The sequence below is a fragment of the Nanorana parkeri genome, unplaced genomic scaffold (genome assembly GCF_000935625.1).
Source record: "Nanorana parkeri isolate BGI_ZX_2015 unplaced genomic scaffold, ASM93562v1 scaffold869, whole genome shotgun sequence".
Taxonomy (NCBI): domain Eukaryota; kingdom Metazoa; phylum Chordata; class Amphibia; order Anura; family Dicroglossidae; genus Nanorana; species Nanorana parkeri.
In genome coordinates this window covers 537,182-554,356 of record NW_017307137.1, presented here as the reverse complement: position 1 = coordinate 554,356, position 17,175 = coordinate 537,182, and the positions used below count along the sequence as shown (strand labels likewise).

Below are 17,175 nucleotides of genomic sequence, written 5' to 3'. Positions count from 1 at the left end.
AATGCCAGCCAATTCAGCAAGAATCAACTGAAGTTTGAGCTGTGAATGACTAGCCTAAAGAGCATATGTTCAGAATGCATTGAAAAAGCATTTAAAATGCGACAGCTATTTTGGGGGCAGGAAGTGAAAGAAAATCCACCCAAAAGGGTCAGTAATTAAAATCCTGGCAGGAAGTATGACCCCTCCCCATTCTATTCTAATATGTTGTTTTCTGTGTTCCCAGTAGATCGATATTACCCCACTTCCTGTCCCAGTAGGAGACACAGCAATGCAAACATTGGGGAGGTTTTAAACCTACCCAGCTTTATACCAGAAGTACAGTCTTATTTAATTGGTGCTTTGTGCTATTGAAACATTAAATATCATCTACTGTATATAGGTAGCAGCAAAATATAGCTAATAGAAGGGAACACTTGCAGTGGACAGCAAATATGCTAAAGGTAGAAAAAGCTATACAAATGAACTTGCACTTTAAGAAAATTAAAAACATTTACTTGGTAATTCTATCATACTTCAATATTTAGATGAAATTCTTAAGATAAAATAATAGTAAAAATATTACTTTGTATAAAAACAATATATTTCATTGCTTAAAATACCCTTTTACAGTTCTTGACATTTAAGGGTTCTGTATTACAGAGTGCATTACAGATTTAACAGTTTAGCATATACATTTTATATACATGTACAAAGCTGGTAGCAGACAAATCTTGATTTAATTCGCAAAATGTTTTGTCTGGGTGAAGGTCATCTTACATCAGTTTTTATATGACCTTGAAAAATAGCACTGTCCATCTTCTCTTTTTCCCCAGGTTTTAGACGCCTAAAATAAAAGTTAACATATATTCAACAGTAATACAGAGAAAGTAACAAGCAGCTCAACAATAAACAATAAGAAAATCCAACATCTGCATAGTTAGTATACTCTTTACCAGGGGTAGGCAAACTCTGGCCGTCCAGCTGCAATGACACCACAAATCTCATCATGCATCTGCCTCTGGGAGTCTTGCAATACTTCTAGGGAATTATAGTTGCACCACAGCTAGGCGTATGCCTACCCCTGTTCTACAATATATGTCAAATAACAGCTGCCTTTGCATCCCTTACAGCACTAAATAAAGTTGCCCCTCCCCCTCTAGCAAAAACTTTAGCACACCAATGGACAAAGTAATAATTAGTGATATCTTGAACTATGAGAACATCTCATCAACAATTCAGGTCTCCATCCTAGGTGGCTTAGCTGATATATAGGGAAAGAGTACTTGCAAATATTAAAGCACACATCTGTATTTAGTGCACAAAAAACAATAGTGTTTCAAGGTTCCATAACCTGTCCAATCTTTTTTTTTTATGAAAGATCTCTCAGCCCTGGTCCTTTTGTAACTGCATAGAAAAAAAATTATTGCATGAACAATTGATCTCCAAATTTTATAAATGTTTGCTTGTCATACATGAGGTCATTGCATGAACAATGAGTGTCTAAATTGTTATGGTTTTTGCTTGTCTTAAAAGTCATTTCCTTGCTTTCTCATTTTACAAATGACTCTCTACTGATATTACATTTAACACTTATGGAACTTACTTTGAAAGATTTTCAACATCCTCAATTGTTTCTGGTAAGGATATTCCCATTGTTTCAGGTAATAGCATAACTAGGCCGCCACATATAAGGCCAAGAATTCCTGAACAAAAACAAAGCAAAAAGTAGAATTTCAGTGGTGTTTTTCTCTTTTAGGTTTACACCACTGGGCTGTGGTAACATGTTAATGCAGGGCCATTCATTCATTTTTAGAATGGCACAACAATGCACTTTGCCAACAGATGTGCATTGTAGTGTACCACAACACCATACGTTGTAGCGCACTGTTACCAAAAATGGACTTGCACCTTTTTTGGTGTTTTGGTGCATTAAGCAGCCGATGCACATGTATGGGCTTCCTTAACACAAGGTAACAAGCAACATAACGCATGTGCGCTAATGCAGCTTAACAGGGTGAACCCAACCTTAACATTCAAATACTTTACTGCACACATGCTATGCACATGAAAAGGTTTAAAGTATAAAGTACAGTGACCTGTATGCAGCACCATCAAGAAAGACAACCAATTTGCTCCATCATGGTATCACATTCTTCTGCAAACTGGGAGGTGGCTCACGTTTGGTTCCCATTCTTGCCTTTTTTCAATTTAATAATTTTACCATTCAGTTTTTAGAATGTTTAGATTTCCATTCTCTGGTTGCTTTTGCAAATAAAATATAATAATATAAAAATGTTTGAAATATCTTACATTTACAGAACTGTAAAATCTTACCAAAAATGATGGGTGGCAGCTTCACCCAAAACTCAACCAATCAAAATAGCCAAAAATATTTGTGTCCAAAATTCGGGAAATTCCAATTATTTCAAAGTTTAGTTAAATGAAACTTTAAACGGCATTTGTCAAGTGTCCTGAAGAAAACCAGCCACAAAATTTCTCCATCAGAGTTTCAAATTTCTGTAAAATGCCCCATGTTGCTTCCCATTTTTGCCTTTTTTCCAAAGTGCTACTTATTTTATCATTTCGTTTTTAGGATGTTTAGATTTCCATTTATTACAATGTGTGTATTTTTGCACATCACAATATTATTATTGTATGAACCATTACAGTACAATCTCACCAAATATGATGAGCGGCAGCTCCACCCATAATTCAGCCAATCGGAATAGCAGAAATGGTGCAATAATTCCTCCTAAATCACACATTCCTGAACATAACGATACACCAAAATTTCTAGGAGTAAAAAAAAAAAAAAAAAAAAAAAAAAGAAAACATTTAGAAACAATGAGGGTCTCCCCTTTGTCATCCCCAAGGAGCTGTACATAAAATACCATTGATGTAATTTTAGAAACACTACAGCTTTTTCTGTGAACAGTAGTTACTGTTTAAAGTGTTCTTGTGCCTCTAACTGGCAATTAAATATGCAGAATGTGTACTCACTTTTGTGTGCCATAGCTTTGTAGTTCTGAAGGGAAAACAAGAAATTAAACCCCATGCAGTGGGAGCTTTCACTATTCTGATCCTGTTACAGAGACAGTTAAAGCAGCACTCCAGACAAACGCTTTTTATAGATTTATCGTTTTGGACTACACGGGGAAGGGTTAGAACATCTGCAAGGATTTCTTTACACTCTTTCTCCTTCAGCAAATATCTTTCAATTGCTGTGATCTGTGTTGTTAATCAGCATGATTTAGGCCCCTTTCACAATTCCGCATTTTAGTGCACATGTTAGAACACAAAAGACTGTTCATATTTATGATCTGCCTTGCACTGTGAAAAAAATGAGGCATGTCTTGTTTTGGTAGTATTTTCATGTGCCGTGAGGGCCACAGAAATCTATGGCAACACATTAAAATGCGCGTATAGTTCCCAGCCCCTGGCAACAAGTTCCTGCCTTCTGCTCACACACTGCTCCAAACAAGATGGCTTCTACAAATTCTGTGTATGATTGCATTGTATTGTATATGCAGAAGTCCACAACTTCACTGCAGGAATTCAATGCTTATTTGCTAGACCAAAAAATGCATTATATATATGCAATGCAAGGTATATTGAAAATGCTTGTAAATGCACTATAATGCATGGGGAAAATACACAAAAATGGATAAAAGCAGCCATTGAGAGATGTGAACTTGGCCTGAGTAGGGCACATATATTTTAGGAGGGGGTTGGATAATGAGCTGCTTATTAGCTGCTTTCCTATAGGAAAAAGAAGCTCTTTATGTGCTTATACAGCTGTTGTATGTGTTTGCACTAGGGTCATTAGTGCCATTAACCAAAGTATTCAGAGACCGATGTTGTTCATTAATACATTCCAGGGTTCTCCTACCTTACTGTCACAGTAAATTTATCAGCAGCCTCGTGATTACTTTCTTGTTCATGCTGTGTGTTGGCACAGAACATCAAAACCAATTTTAGAAAATTCCTAAAACAGCTTAATCTGCTCCTTTTGTGATATTGACCAGCAGGAAGCTCCAACTTCCAACTAGATTTTCAAGAAACTGTATTTACATACAGTATACTATAAAATACATAGAAACACAAAAGTAAAACTTTGTAGAACTGCAAAGTACTGTAAGTCTTTCTTAGTGAGCTACAGCTACTTTCTTTGAAAGTTCAATGATTGAGCAGCCATAATCATAGCAATTGTTACTGCTGAAGCATTGATTGGATGAGCCATTTGTTAGTCTTCTCAGAGCTTGATTATAATTAGCCCTGTAGACAATTCTTAAGAGGTCTGCATAAGAAAAATTTTGAATCTGATAACCTTACATAACATTATCTGGAAACGTACAATGCAAACAAATGTATCTCAACCCATTTAACGGTGTAAGGAATTCCTTTTAATATTATTCCATAATAAGCAAGGGAGAAGTGTATTAATTTGTGGTTCACTGTGCATTTACAGCAGTCAAATGCAGTCATTACAGTTAATATACTAAGGGAGGAGCCATGTTTTATTTTGACCAGAGTAGGTAGGGGTAAAAAAAACCATCAGCATATTTGTACTATGTGCTGTTAAGAAGAATTCCCATCACTTCCTGTCCTATGCAAGTGCTGAGAGGAGATCTCTACAAAGAGAGTAGAATTCCACTCATAGGCTGGGTTCACACCTAGGCAACAGCGTTTTTACGCACATTTTTGATGCACGTTTTTTGCGCGTTTTTATGCAGATTGCACCTCATTAATGTTAATGAGCAAATGTGCGTAACAATGCTCAAAAACACAGCAAACGCAAAATTTCAAGCATTTCCTATTGAGTCTACGGGGCCAAAACGAGCTGTAATATGCCCCAAAAAAGCTCATGTACTTATCCCAGCCACAGGTGTTTTGCTTATTTTGACAAAACGCTCAGATGTGAGCAGGGCCATAGAAATGAATGGGATTTTTTTGTCTGTACAGTGTACACGAATCTAGGGCTATGTACACCACTTGTCATAGACAGAAGAAACTGTTCTTGTTAAAACTTAGCACCAATCTATGTGAAGTCCCCTAAATGAGTTATAATCCACCTCTACTCTATCAAAAACAAAAAAAAGTTTTAGCTATAAATGCACTTAATGGTGTTTATGTCAAACATCCAGACATATGCAAGGCAAAGTCCTGATCTTTTTAAAGTCCTCTGCATAGGGCAGCGTTTATTAAGTGAAAAGACCTTTACTTTGTAAAATTAATATTCACTTTGCTAAGGAAACATTCTTTACTTCTTTAACACAACAACCCTTTCATGTAACACCACATTCCCCGACTTAAAAGCTACACTAAATCTACTACCATGGAAAAGTATGCCTGTTCTATAAAAGGTAGCACAAACCAAATGGGTAATGTCAAATTCCTCTTACTTACTGTAAGAGTTAAGTGCTTGTTTGTGTCTAGGTGTTAAAATAACAAAGATAAACTCACCCAAAGTTCCGGCTGGCCAGCTGTTAACGGTGCTCCCTCCAGCTTGTCCCATCCTCTGCAGCACATTAGAATGTTCCTCACCGTCCTCACGTCTAACCACAGTGTATAGACATTATGATTTATGGGACCTTAGCCTGCAGCAGAGGAGGGGGAGAGACATTCTAGGGACTGGCCTAAGAAGAAGCCAACTCGGAGCTTTGGGTGAGTATATTATTGTTTTTTTTTTAACCTAGCCAAAAAACAAGCAGTTAACCCTTGCAGTGCGGGGGTAGCCCCACTGCAAGGGTTAATATAACAAAATCTTGGAGTTCTGCTTTGTTAAATCCAAGTCTAAAATGTATGATTGTGTGAGAAATTAATTCATTTGATAGTATCCGATTTTTAATGACCTGATTTTTAGATACACTTAAATAGGATAGTGCATCATAAAGACAAATGGTATTTTAATTACCTCAGTGGTGTTGGATACAGTTCTGTATTAATGAAGTATACTATTTCAAAAGCCATTGTGATTCCCAGTCGTCCCAGTGTGGCTAACGTTATTTTAAGCCACATTACATCTGCAAACCAATAAACATTTCATTTCAATAAAAAGTTATTTTCATGCAAAACACACTGATAAATAATAAAACAGGCTAATTTAAAATAGAACTATTTTTTTTTTACAAACAGAACAAAGTGGCCTGGGAACTATCATTTAGCGACAGAGTGTTTTTTTTTTTTTAAGTAAACGTAACTTTTGGAGAAGTATATTGTACTGGTGCACAACTTCCTGAGCAGGTTTAAGGCAACCCAAGCATGTTATTTAACTACTTGAAGACCAGGTGTTAAACCCCCTTCCTGGCCAGGCCATTTTTCAGTATTCAGCGCTGCGGTACTTTGATTAACATTTATTCCGTCATGCAACGCTGTACTGAAATGAATTTTATACTGTTTTTGGGGGGACAGAGAGTGCTTTCTTTTGGTGGTATTTAATCACCGCTGGGGTTTTTATTTTTTACTATACAGTTATCACCCCAATTTTTTGGTAAAATATATAAGACGGGGTCACGTCGGGTAAATAGACACCAAACATGTCAAGCTTTCACATTGCACGCGCCCGTGAAAACTGATAAAATGGCCACCCCTAAAATTGGCCATAGGCGACGCTTTGAAAGCTTTTACCGCTCATCAGTTTAGTGTTATCAGTAATTAATGGCCCTAACATTATTGTACTCATTCCTACGTTTGCGGAATCATTGTGTGTATGTGGGGGGGAAGAGGGGGAGCGGTGGACTTTAACAAAATGTTTGTGTTATGTAACATTTTTTTTTATTTGTGACTATTTTTTTTAGCTTTATTTTTTTATGCTTTAATTTTTTTTAAACTTTTTTTTTTTACACTTAACTTTATTGCTATCACATAGGGGACTAAGAAATCCCCTATGTGATAGCCAATTCACTTGACAGGTCTTCTTTATGGAGACATCAGGGGTCTCTAAGACCCCTAATGTCACCTAGGGACCCCCAGAGAAGCTGATGAAGCAGAGAGCTGCTTTATCAGCTTCTCATCGGCACCTGTACCCATAGAGTGACACTGAATGCAGGAAGTGATGTAGTATACATCACTTCCTGCATTCGGGGACCAGAGAGAAGATCAAAGGGAGATCGTGTACTGATCTCTGTTTGAACTCCACTGACAGCATCGCCGTGCCGGTCCCAGCCACACAGGATCCCGGGACTGACAGTGGCGGTAACGGAGATGGCGGGGAGGGTGCACACCCGCACCTACTACAAGCGATAGCTGGCTGTTTACATTGCTGACAGTTTCCCCACTTGTGCAGCCCTCCCGCTCCTATAAGGCTCCCGTCCGGCCGTTCAGGAACGACCATGGACGGGAGGTGGTTAAAGGAATTGCCCTTTAGACTGCATGTTTTTGCATTTGTACATGTCCCCCATGGTAGTGTCCAGCTCCCCATTACCTTTTTTTAAAATAAAAGCTTGCAATGTGGCCTTTTTATAAAATTCCAAGATTTAGTTCCCACAGAATTCAGTGGGGTTCACTGCTAGGTTAGGGATCTTTTCCTGGAATTGGCTAATGTCCAGCAAACCAAACTTTGCTGAATTTGCTCACCCCTAGTTGCACAGTCACTCAAAAGCATATATTTGTTTCTTATAAAAGATTTACTTCATGCCATCTCTATTAGCATTTCTAGCGTGCAAATGTTGCATAAATATAGAAGACACTAAATTGTATAAGCGCAAAAGGCAATCTTGTTTACAATTATCCTTCAATATATAATGAAGAAATATTTGTTATTTCATTAATAATTATACATGTAAGGACATAATTTTAAAATCCACATACCATTTGTGAGTGGCTTGCAATATTTTGAAAATTTAAAGTGTATTTCCATTTTTGCAGGCATATTTGAGAAAGCTCCACTATATGTTTGTTATGCTTTTTTTTTATTTACACAGCAGACCTAAAGTTAATTTTTAAAAATATAGTTCTTACCCTTTAGGTATTTCTGTTGAGCAGGGCTTTAGACAGACTGCAAGTTTCTCTCTAGAATAGTGACAAGAAACTCTGGCTGTCCCCATAGAAAGATGAGCTTCCTCTCATTAAAATACAATGCTCGTAGATCTTTAACCCTTTGCTAGGACAGTGTGTTCAAATCTAGATAAAGAGATCAGCCAGCACAGTACAAACAGGGTTAATTATGGTAACCTCCCCTGCCCCCTTGCATTCCAGAGGAAAATTCAGTTTAGAGAAAACTAGTAATATCAGAAAATAATATGTAAACAGATTTGTTTTAATTTCAAGTTATGCCATGTAGATGGAAACATGTAACAAATATAAAATAGGTGTCATTCCAATTTGGCTGCAAAAGCAGAAATACAAAGTATATACTGCTTTAACCACACTAGTTTTAACTAATGGGTATAATTTGGTCTAAACTGTGGATACCACTCCAGTGGACTTGTGACATTTAAAAAAAAACCTATAAAGAACTTTATAAAAAATAAAAAAAAATGTACATTCCCTTTAAATGGCCAGCTGGGAAAATTCCCTTACACATAAGGGTCATAGTTGACAGGCAATCTCATGGCTGGGGACAACTCAGACAAAGTAATACTAACGCTTTTTCGCACATTGCTCCCTTGATGGCCAGATAAGCACGGTATCGCTCCATTCACATTGACATCCATTGACATTCTATTGGATTTCAGATCACGAGGGTCCGTTGCCTCAGTTACCTGACTAGCAAGGAAGCAATGGATGGAAACAGGGAGTATCATCTTTGCATTGTTTTTTGCAACTTTGATTGTTTTTTGCAATCCTGCTGTGCCAACAGTTCGGCAGTGGCAGGATTGCTTAAAAAAATGCAAGTAAGCCATGTGCCTAACAGGCAGGTCTTGTGAACCTTTATAACATCACTGTATGTATAAGCTCCTTATACCTAAAGTGTAGAAGCAGTGACATGCTTAAAGAGCTATAATTAAAGGAAACCTTCAATGAGAAAATATTTAGGCTGCTATTGCTGACCTCTTCCATTCACCTGGACGTCATGATGATCTTAAGAATTTAATATTTTCACAGTCACTATTTCAGAACAAGTATGCAACTTGGGGAAAGTATTGAGGTTAAGGACAGCTGGCAAAACTACTATTTTCAAGAGGTAATAAATTGCTGCTGTTTCGATATTTCTCAGCACAGGTTTTTATTTAAGATTACTGAAGATATTTTTTCACAGTTAAGTTTAGTTTTGTCCTGTAGTTCTGTAGTTCCACAACAGCTGGAGTTCCGAGGTTGCTTAGACTTGTCCTATAAAGAGTTTTAATTTGCTGGTGTGCATGTGTGTTTTGGTGTGTGTGTGTGTGTGTGTGTGGGGGTGGGGGGGGGTCTTTGAAAACCTACTTTGGTTTGAAGTCAAGGCTTCACAAGTTACATTTTGTAGCCTCAAGTTCAACTTCTGTCATATTATTACATTTATGAGGAAGATATTTCTATGTACGTATGTTCACTAAAAATTAGTTGCTCAGCATGTAAGGATATCGCTGGTATATTCAGAGTAATGAATGTCTGTTAGTGAAAATACTCATCTTTGCTTTTGTGTTAATACCTTTTGATATTGCAGCAGTTATTAGGCAAGCTATGCCCGCTCCAGCATTACTCAAGGCAAATGGAAGTTTCCTCCCAATGCGATCAATTGAGATTAGAATAAGAACAGCAGCTGGTAACTCCACCACAGCAGAAATAAAAAAGTCTGTATATAAATTCCCAGATACGATCCCTAGGCGCATAACAAGACCCTGGTAAATGACTGCACTTGTAAACCTGAAAAAAAAATACAATCACTAAAATTAAACATAAGAAAAAAATACATATGTCAATAAAACAACCAGCTAGCATTTTTTCAGCCAAACAGATACAGTATCTCATGCACAATGCTCCTATTACATGGGGTTAGTTCACCAAATTTGAAGTTAGCTGGGGTTAGCTCACCAATTTGCCAGTTCAGCAAACCAATGTTCAAACAGGATGAACATTCTTTTTAAAAATGAATAGGATGAAATTAACACACATTTGCTAGACAGGCAAACCTCTAAAAAAATCAACCATGTTCCTGAAGAACTGAAAATGGAAGCCTTCAAGAGCCCAAGTTTCAATAGTTTTCTATGTCAGGAGTTAGAAAAGTGAGAAGGCTAATTACTTTATTCTTTCATTTCATTAGAGGTTAGTTTCAGATGATCTCAACTTAGACTGGAGAACAAGATAGCATCCATGATGTATTAGGGCACTGATCCTCTACCAGTACTATGCAAAGAAACATGGGTTTAACCTGCATTATTATGAAAGCAATGAGGCCCGGATCTAACATTCATGATAACCTGTGAATATAAGCAACACATCTTCAGTAACCTCCTTCACTAACACTTTTGAGGCGAAGTTCCTTTTAAGCATTACCAGCTATACGGGGGGAGAAACCACGATCATTTTAAATAGCACTCTCAGTTCCAGTTGATATGATGAAGGATAACATTCCGAGAGGACTTTGAGGAAAATTAAAAATTACTTTGGGCCTCACAAACTGAATTGTGTGTGTGAAATCTCTCTAGATGTTTTTGACATCCTAGTGAGGTCTCACTGTTTCACCCACAAAATGCCATCCAAGACCAATTTTAATCTCTGCACTGTCTACAGTTGTAAGGGCATGAGGAGATAAGCATTACAGGTCTAGTTTCTTATAATTTTAATTTGTTTGTTATTCTTACTTTTACTTCATATATTGTACTTGTAAATGTCACCGACATACTTATATTCTCATTACCTGCATATCCTTTAAACGTGACTAGGGCACCAATAACCTTGATTTTTGCTGCACCATCATGGACTTAATTATCTGTTTAAGTTGCATCATGCAACCCACTGCTGATGTATTGATTGGTATAACTTAGTCCAGTATCCATCTTGTCTAGATGCCATTAAAACTCACACTGCATAGTAGCATGATTAACCAAGCTTCAAGATTTTTACACTTTACATTTCATTTTTATTTCCACTTCAGGAGCAGGGCAGTTTACTTATTGGTATGGAATTTTTCTGGTATGACTGCAATGTCATTAGTTTAATGTCATTAGTTTCAGGTCATATTTTTAACGTTAGAGACACTAAACACAAATTTAAGGATGCCTCTACCTTTATAAAGTATTGAACTGAGGCTGGAAAAATACCAAGGGTTGCTACACTCAACCTGATAGTTGAATGCAATTTAACAGATTCAAATCTTGGCAGCACTATTTACTGCACACACAGGTTGTCCATCGTGTTGGAGCATCTTTCACCTGCTCATCAAACCCTAATCTGGAAGGAAGCAAATGACACTCGTACAGGACATGTGCTGCATTCCCAGTCAGAGGAGCAGATCTTGTGGTTCTTAATGCTCATATGATGTGAACAAGCAAACAATTGCCAAATCTGTTTAAATAAAAATTTGAAATTTGTGTAAATATGTGTGGGTCCTTAACCTTTAAGCCAGCACAGAGAATGTATAAAGTGCCTGACTTATTCTGACTGATCCCTTTTCACTGTTACTAATACTGCATCATAACTTTAGCTATGTCTAAATCTAGCTAAATATCTAAGACTCATGTCAAACTAGTGTGCCTTTCTTTGGGGACAACTGACCACTAACAGAAAGTAAACCTGCTACTAGAACAGGGCTCAAAATTTCAACTCGCTCCCTTGCAATTGGCGAGTGAAAATTGCGAGGGGGTGAGAGGAAATTAATCGGCCGGGGGTGAAACTACTGCTGCTTCTGTGGCGGTCGCTCTCTCTTCTCTGGCCGGGGTGAAGGGAAGACAGCCAAACTGATTCTTCTCCTTTGCGGCCGCTGCAGCTACAGAGTGGCCAAGGAGGAGAAGAATCAGTTCTGCCGTCTTCCCTTCACTCCGGCCACCTGCAGCAACCTCCGCCCTACCCTGGGGCAGGGTAGGGGTTAGGTAGGGCAACTGGTGGCGAGTAACTCTTAAGGCCTGGCTAGTAGCTCAGGGCCTGAAAATTTGAGCCCTGTACTAGGGTTTTGCTTTAACGCTGGCAAAAACAGTAAGATATATCTCTGTTACAAGCTGGTGAATGAAATTCTGAGATACAAATATACAGTATATAGCAGGTCTAAAATACAGGAAAACACTGCTGTAATTGTGATGAAAAAGATTTTATAATAGAAGTCTTACCATGCATACATAAGAATTAAAGTACACTTTCTCATCTGTGGAGTTCTGACCAGATCCATGCATGCAGGATTGGTAACTTCTTCATCAGATACTGTTATCTAAACAGAAACACAGAATAATAAATTGGCAATAACAAAATGTCACCTGTTGTATCTCATCTGTCAAAAGTTAAGTTGAAAGATCATTTAGAAAAGTACAAAGAACTGGAAGGCGGAGTATGCCTTTTTTTAAATTTTGTTTTCACTCTCTGCAAGCCGATTTTCATCATTTTATTTTTACACTGTAGTAGAAAGGTACTCCAAAGCCCAAAGAAAAGCTATATGCCAGAATATCAAATGGCTGCATAACTACTTGAGTTCATGAGAATATTAGAAGAGAAATATTATCATGCCAAATTAACATTCATTTCTTGCTATTGCAATAATAAAATGTTGTAAAGCATAATGACCAACAACTTTACAGTAATGTAGTGTAGTCAAATGAAAAAAAATGGTTATACTTTGCAAGTCTTAAAGTGGACCTTTTACCCCCTTTCACTAAAAGTCCCATCAGCATAAAGCTCTGCATGCTGAATTAAAATCATCTTAACTTCATTAGTAAAACAAACATGTTTTTTAATTTACTTACAAATAGAGTTCATTTACTTCCTGGTTCAATTCTAGCACAAATGATGTAGTGTGTAGGGCTGCAACCAACTAAACGTTGTCAACTATTCTCATTATCGATTAGATGGTTGAATCCCCTAGCTCTCTCCTCCACGCTGGGAGGAGGGCACGCAAGCAGTGAGCGGGTGCAATAGCCAGCCTGCTATTGGCCATTTTAAATGGCCAATAGCAGGCTGGCTATTGCACCAGCCCACTACCTGCTCTCAGCTGGCTGAAGATATTAAAGCACTATGTGCTTACAATACTGTGCAATTATATTTTAAAAAAAATTATTAAAAAAAAAGATAAAAAGGTTGGAAAAAAGTAATTTTCGGTTTAGGCCTAAGAAATTCTGCTGCAGGAGGTGCATTGCAGTGCCATTCATTTCAATAGCAGACCCAAACACGCCTCCCACGAGTGTGTTTTAGTGCAGTGCGATGGCAAACAAATTGTGCATGCAGTTTTATTCTAAAGTAAACTTTATTACAATTATTTATTGATATCAACATATTCTGCAGCGCTGTACAATCGTTTAGACAAGACAAGTAAGAAACACTGACAAGCATCATTGACATACAGAAACAGGTGAGGAGGAACTGGCCCAAACGTGCTTACAATCTAAGAGAAAGTGGACCAAAGACACGGTGGTGGGGAAGGGGAGACTACAGATGTATACCAAATAAAGTGGGACGGATTTGGGAGCAGAAGGGAAGGTTGATACGGTGAGAGGTGCGTTTTGAAGGATATTTTAAAGTCTTGTAGGGATGGTGAGAGCCTGATGTGGCGTGGGAGAGAATTCCATGAGGTGGGGACAGCCCTGGTGAGGTCCTGTAGACAAGAGTTGGGTCAGTGGGCAGGATACTCTCAGGTCATTAGTTGAACGAATGAGCCGATTTGGAGTATATCTTCTAAGTAGGGATGAAATCTGCCGATGCACGGTTATGCAGAGCTTTGTAGGTAAAGCTGAGAAGTTTGAAGTGTATCCTAAAAGAAACAGGAAGAAATGTAGAGATTGACGGAGGGGTGACGTATGAGAGTAGCAAGAGGTAAGGTAGACGGGTCTGTCTGAAGCGTTCATGATGGATTGAAGGGGGGCAATCTGGGCACGTTTCAGGCCGATGAGAAGAAGGTTGTAGTAGTCAAGTCAGGAAATGATTAGCGCATGAACAAGCATTTTGGTGGTTTCCTCAGTGAGAGAAGGTCAAATTCAAGAGACCTTTTTCAGATGTAAATGACAGGATTTAGTGATAGACTGAATGTGAGGGGAAAAAGAGAGGTCAGAGTAAAAAAGCACGGAAAAAAAAAAGGTACGCCCAGGCATCATGCTGTGGAGTAGAAGAGATGGATATGGGGGTAGCCTCAGAGGGAGGAAACACGGGGAGTTCGGTCTTAGAGAGGTTTTAGTTTGAGGAAGTGGGTAGTCATCCATTTTGAGACAGCGGATAGGCAATCACTTACGCGAGCCAACAGATTGGGGGAAAGATCTGGTGAGGAGAGGTAGATCTGAGTATCAACAGCATAGAGGTGGTAATGGAAGTCATCTGATGAGATTACCAAGAGAGGCAGTGTAGAGTGAGACTGGAAGAGGACCCAGTAAACTTTATGTTTGTAACACTGCATTTGTGTATTTTATTTTAAATTAACCACTTGCTGACCAGGTTTTTACACCCCCTTCCTAGGCAGGCCATTTTTCAGTATTTAGCGCTGCAGTACTTTGACTGACATTTATTCCGTCATGCAACGCTGTACTGAAATTCATTTTATACCATTTTTGGGGGCAGATAGAGCTTTCTTTTGGTGGCATATAATCACCACTGGGGATTTTTTACTATATTAAGGAAAAATTGCTGAACTTTTTTTTAAAATAAAGTTATTTTTACTTAACGTCATAATATATTTATTATTGCCCAATTTTTTGGTAAAATCTAAAAGACGGGGTCAAGTTGGGTAAATAGACACCAAACATGTCAAGCCTTAAAATTGCACGCACCCGCGAAATCGCAAAAAACAACCTTGCCCAGAATTGAACATAGGCGACGCTTTACAAGCTTTTACCGCTTATCAGTTTAGTGTTACCAGTGATTAAGGCCCTAAGATTATTGCTCTCTCTGCGACGTTCGTGGCGATATGTAACATGAGCGTCGTAATGGTCGCAATCGCACGTTTTCGCACGTATGCGCACCCGACGCATGTTTGCACGCATGTATGTATGGAGTGTGACTTTTTAAAAAAATGTTTTTTTTAAATTCGTATTTATGTGTGACTCTAATTTTTTTTGCAATTTGAATTTTTTTATATATATTTTTTTTTCACTTAACTTTATTGTTATCACATGAAGGGGGCTAAGAAACCCCCTATGTAATAGCAAAGAGGATGTGACGGGTCCTCTTTATGGAGACATCAGGGGTCTCCAAGAGTGACACAAGAATGTGGAAGTGATCTAATATGCATCACTTCCGCATTCTTACACCGGTGAGAGATCGTGTACCGATCTCCTCTGATCCCGTCACAGAGCTACCATGCTGGTCCCGGGCTTGCACCAGGCACAGCGGAGCTCAGCACCAGCGGCAGCGGGGTTGACGGGCGCGCGCACATACTGGCACGTTATACAAGCAATCCACCGGCTCTATATGTAAACAGGCATCGATGCCTGTTTTTAAATGTTGTCAGTTTCTGGCTCACGCGTGCGAGAGGGCTGGGCTAACATCCAGGAAGCTCACAGACGGCCTTTTAAATTCAACGGCCGGCCGGGAGGCGGTTAAGGATGGTATTTAATTTTTTTTAAATCTGATTAATCGAAAAAATAATCGCCCAGCTAATCGATTATGAAAATAATCATTAGTTGCAGCCATAGTAATGTGCCAAAGTGTTGCATCCTGGGACGGTTACATCAGCAGAGCATTGCTGGGAAATCTTATCTTTAATCTCATGAGATCTCCTGCATTACACTAGGTGGTGTGAGGCAAGGGGTGCTCAAAATGATCCTTAATGTGCAATGATTATCCTCTAAATACCATGGCAGCAGAATCCATATATTATATACTGTTTCCTCATGTATTTTACCCTTCAGCTGGGTTGTAGGTCTAATGTCATCGGGGACACCTTCTGGAACCTATGCAGACTGCCTTGTTTGCTTAGCCCTGCCCTCCAGTTCACCCCAAGTAGAGGGTTGCACTTACCTAAATGCGGGTCTGGAGGGCGCCCCCGAAATACTGTCCATTCGACAGAATTCGATTGCCCTGCAATAGATACATTGTCCTGGGAGAGCAGTAAGGGTCCACAGTATACCAAAAGCAACTGTATATATATCTATGTTGTATCTCCCCCTTAATTAGCAGTATCACCCTTCCATTTTACATGAAAACCTTCCCCTCCGCCTACCCCCTCCCTGGGAGGGGGGGGTATGGGGAGGAACATGTTTTTGTTCTTCCTATTTTTTTTTTGCTGTTTTGTTTTTTCCCCGTTTCCCGAAGCACTCATTCTCTTTGCCTGAGTGGGGCTAACGTTTAGTCACTAGTTAAGACACTGTTTATGGTTTGGTTCTGTTATGTCCTAATTAACTGATGATATGTGTTTCGACGCTCACGGTTCCGATGACAGATTACCCTGTCAGTCCGCCTGATGATTGTTGTTTTATTAATCCAATTCCCCGATGGCCGAGCTACAGTTTAAGGGCCACAATATCACCCCTCATCCAGAAACACCTCCCTGCTACATGCCATCCCTGTTTCACCTCCATTCATATTTTCTGCCACGTTATCCTATACTCTAGCCCAGAGGCCAGATTTTGGTCTTTGACCTCAGTATCCCCCCACCCCCATGACCGATCACACAGCGTGATTAGAGTCGACCCGACCTGACGTCTTATTTTACCTACCAATAAGGAAGTGAATCCTTATCTCCCGGGTCGCTGCTTTATTCCCAACGCTTTGTCTTCTCCTCTCTGACCACATCCCCCCCCTTTCTTCCCTACTGCTTTTCCCCTCCTCTTCCCTTTGCTCCACCCACTCCTCCCCTCTGCTTCCCTCACCTCGCCTCCAACCCTCTCTCCTACCCCCTGTCCGACCGCGGTACTCTTCTCTGATCTCTTCTAATTCTCGTTTCCCCCTTTTTTTTTTCTTCTCTCCTGTCTTATCTCTCTCACTTACTCCCCTGTGCCTCATCTTTCCTTGTCACAATGACGTCACCCCATTCCTTCCCTGCCTGAATCTTCCGGAAAAACGTTCCCAATTCCTCCAAGCGTTTTCCCACCACAAAGCCTAGGTGGTTCTGCTACAAGAAACGCACTTTAGAAGTGATGCCATACCTAAACTCTGTAATCGCCAATACCCCACTGCATTTCACTCCACCTCGGCCCACTCTAAAACTAA

General features: G+C 39.2%; 1 protein-coding gene across 1 annotated transcript in view; it reads right to left on the bottom strand.

Moving 5' to 3' along the window:
* Positions 1–652: 652 nt before the first annotated feature.
* The window catches only part of SLC22A3 (solute carrier family 22 member 3), a 127,418-nt gene continuing 110,895 nt past the window's right edge, over positions 653–17,175 (bottom strand). Inside the window, exons 6-11 of the mRNA XM_018565646.1 lie at positions 12,162–12,259; positions 9,548–9,762; positions 5,894–6,002; positions 2,660–2,772; positions 1,583–1,682; positions 653–823 (exon numbers count right to left, since the gene is read on the bottom strand). Coding sequence (XP_018421148.1) covers positions 748–823; positions 1,583–1,682; positions 2,660–2,772; positions 5,894–6,002; positions 9,548–9,762; positions 12,162–12,259 — 711 coding nt within the window. The 3' untranslated portion in view covers positions 653–747. The remainder of the gene's footprint in view (positions 824–1,582; positions 1,683–2,659; positions 2,773–5,893; positions 6,003–9,547; positions 9,763–12,161; positions 12,260–17,175) is intronic.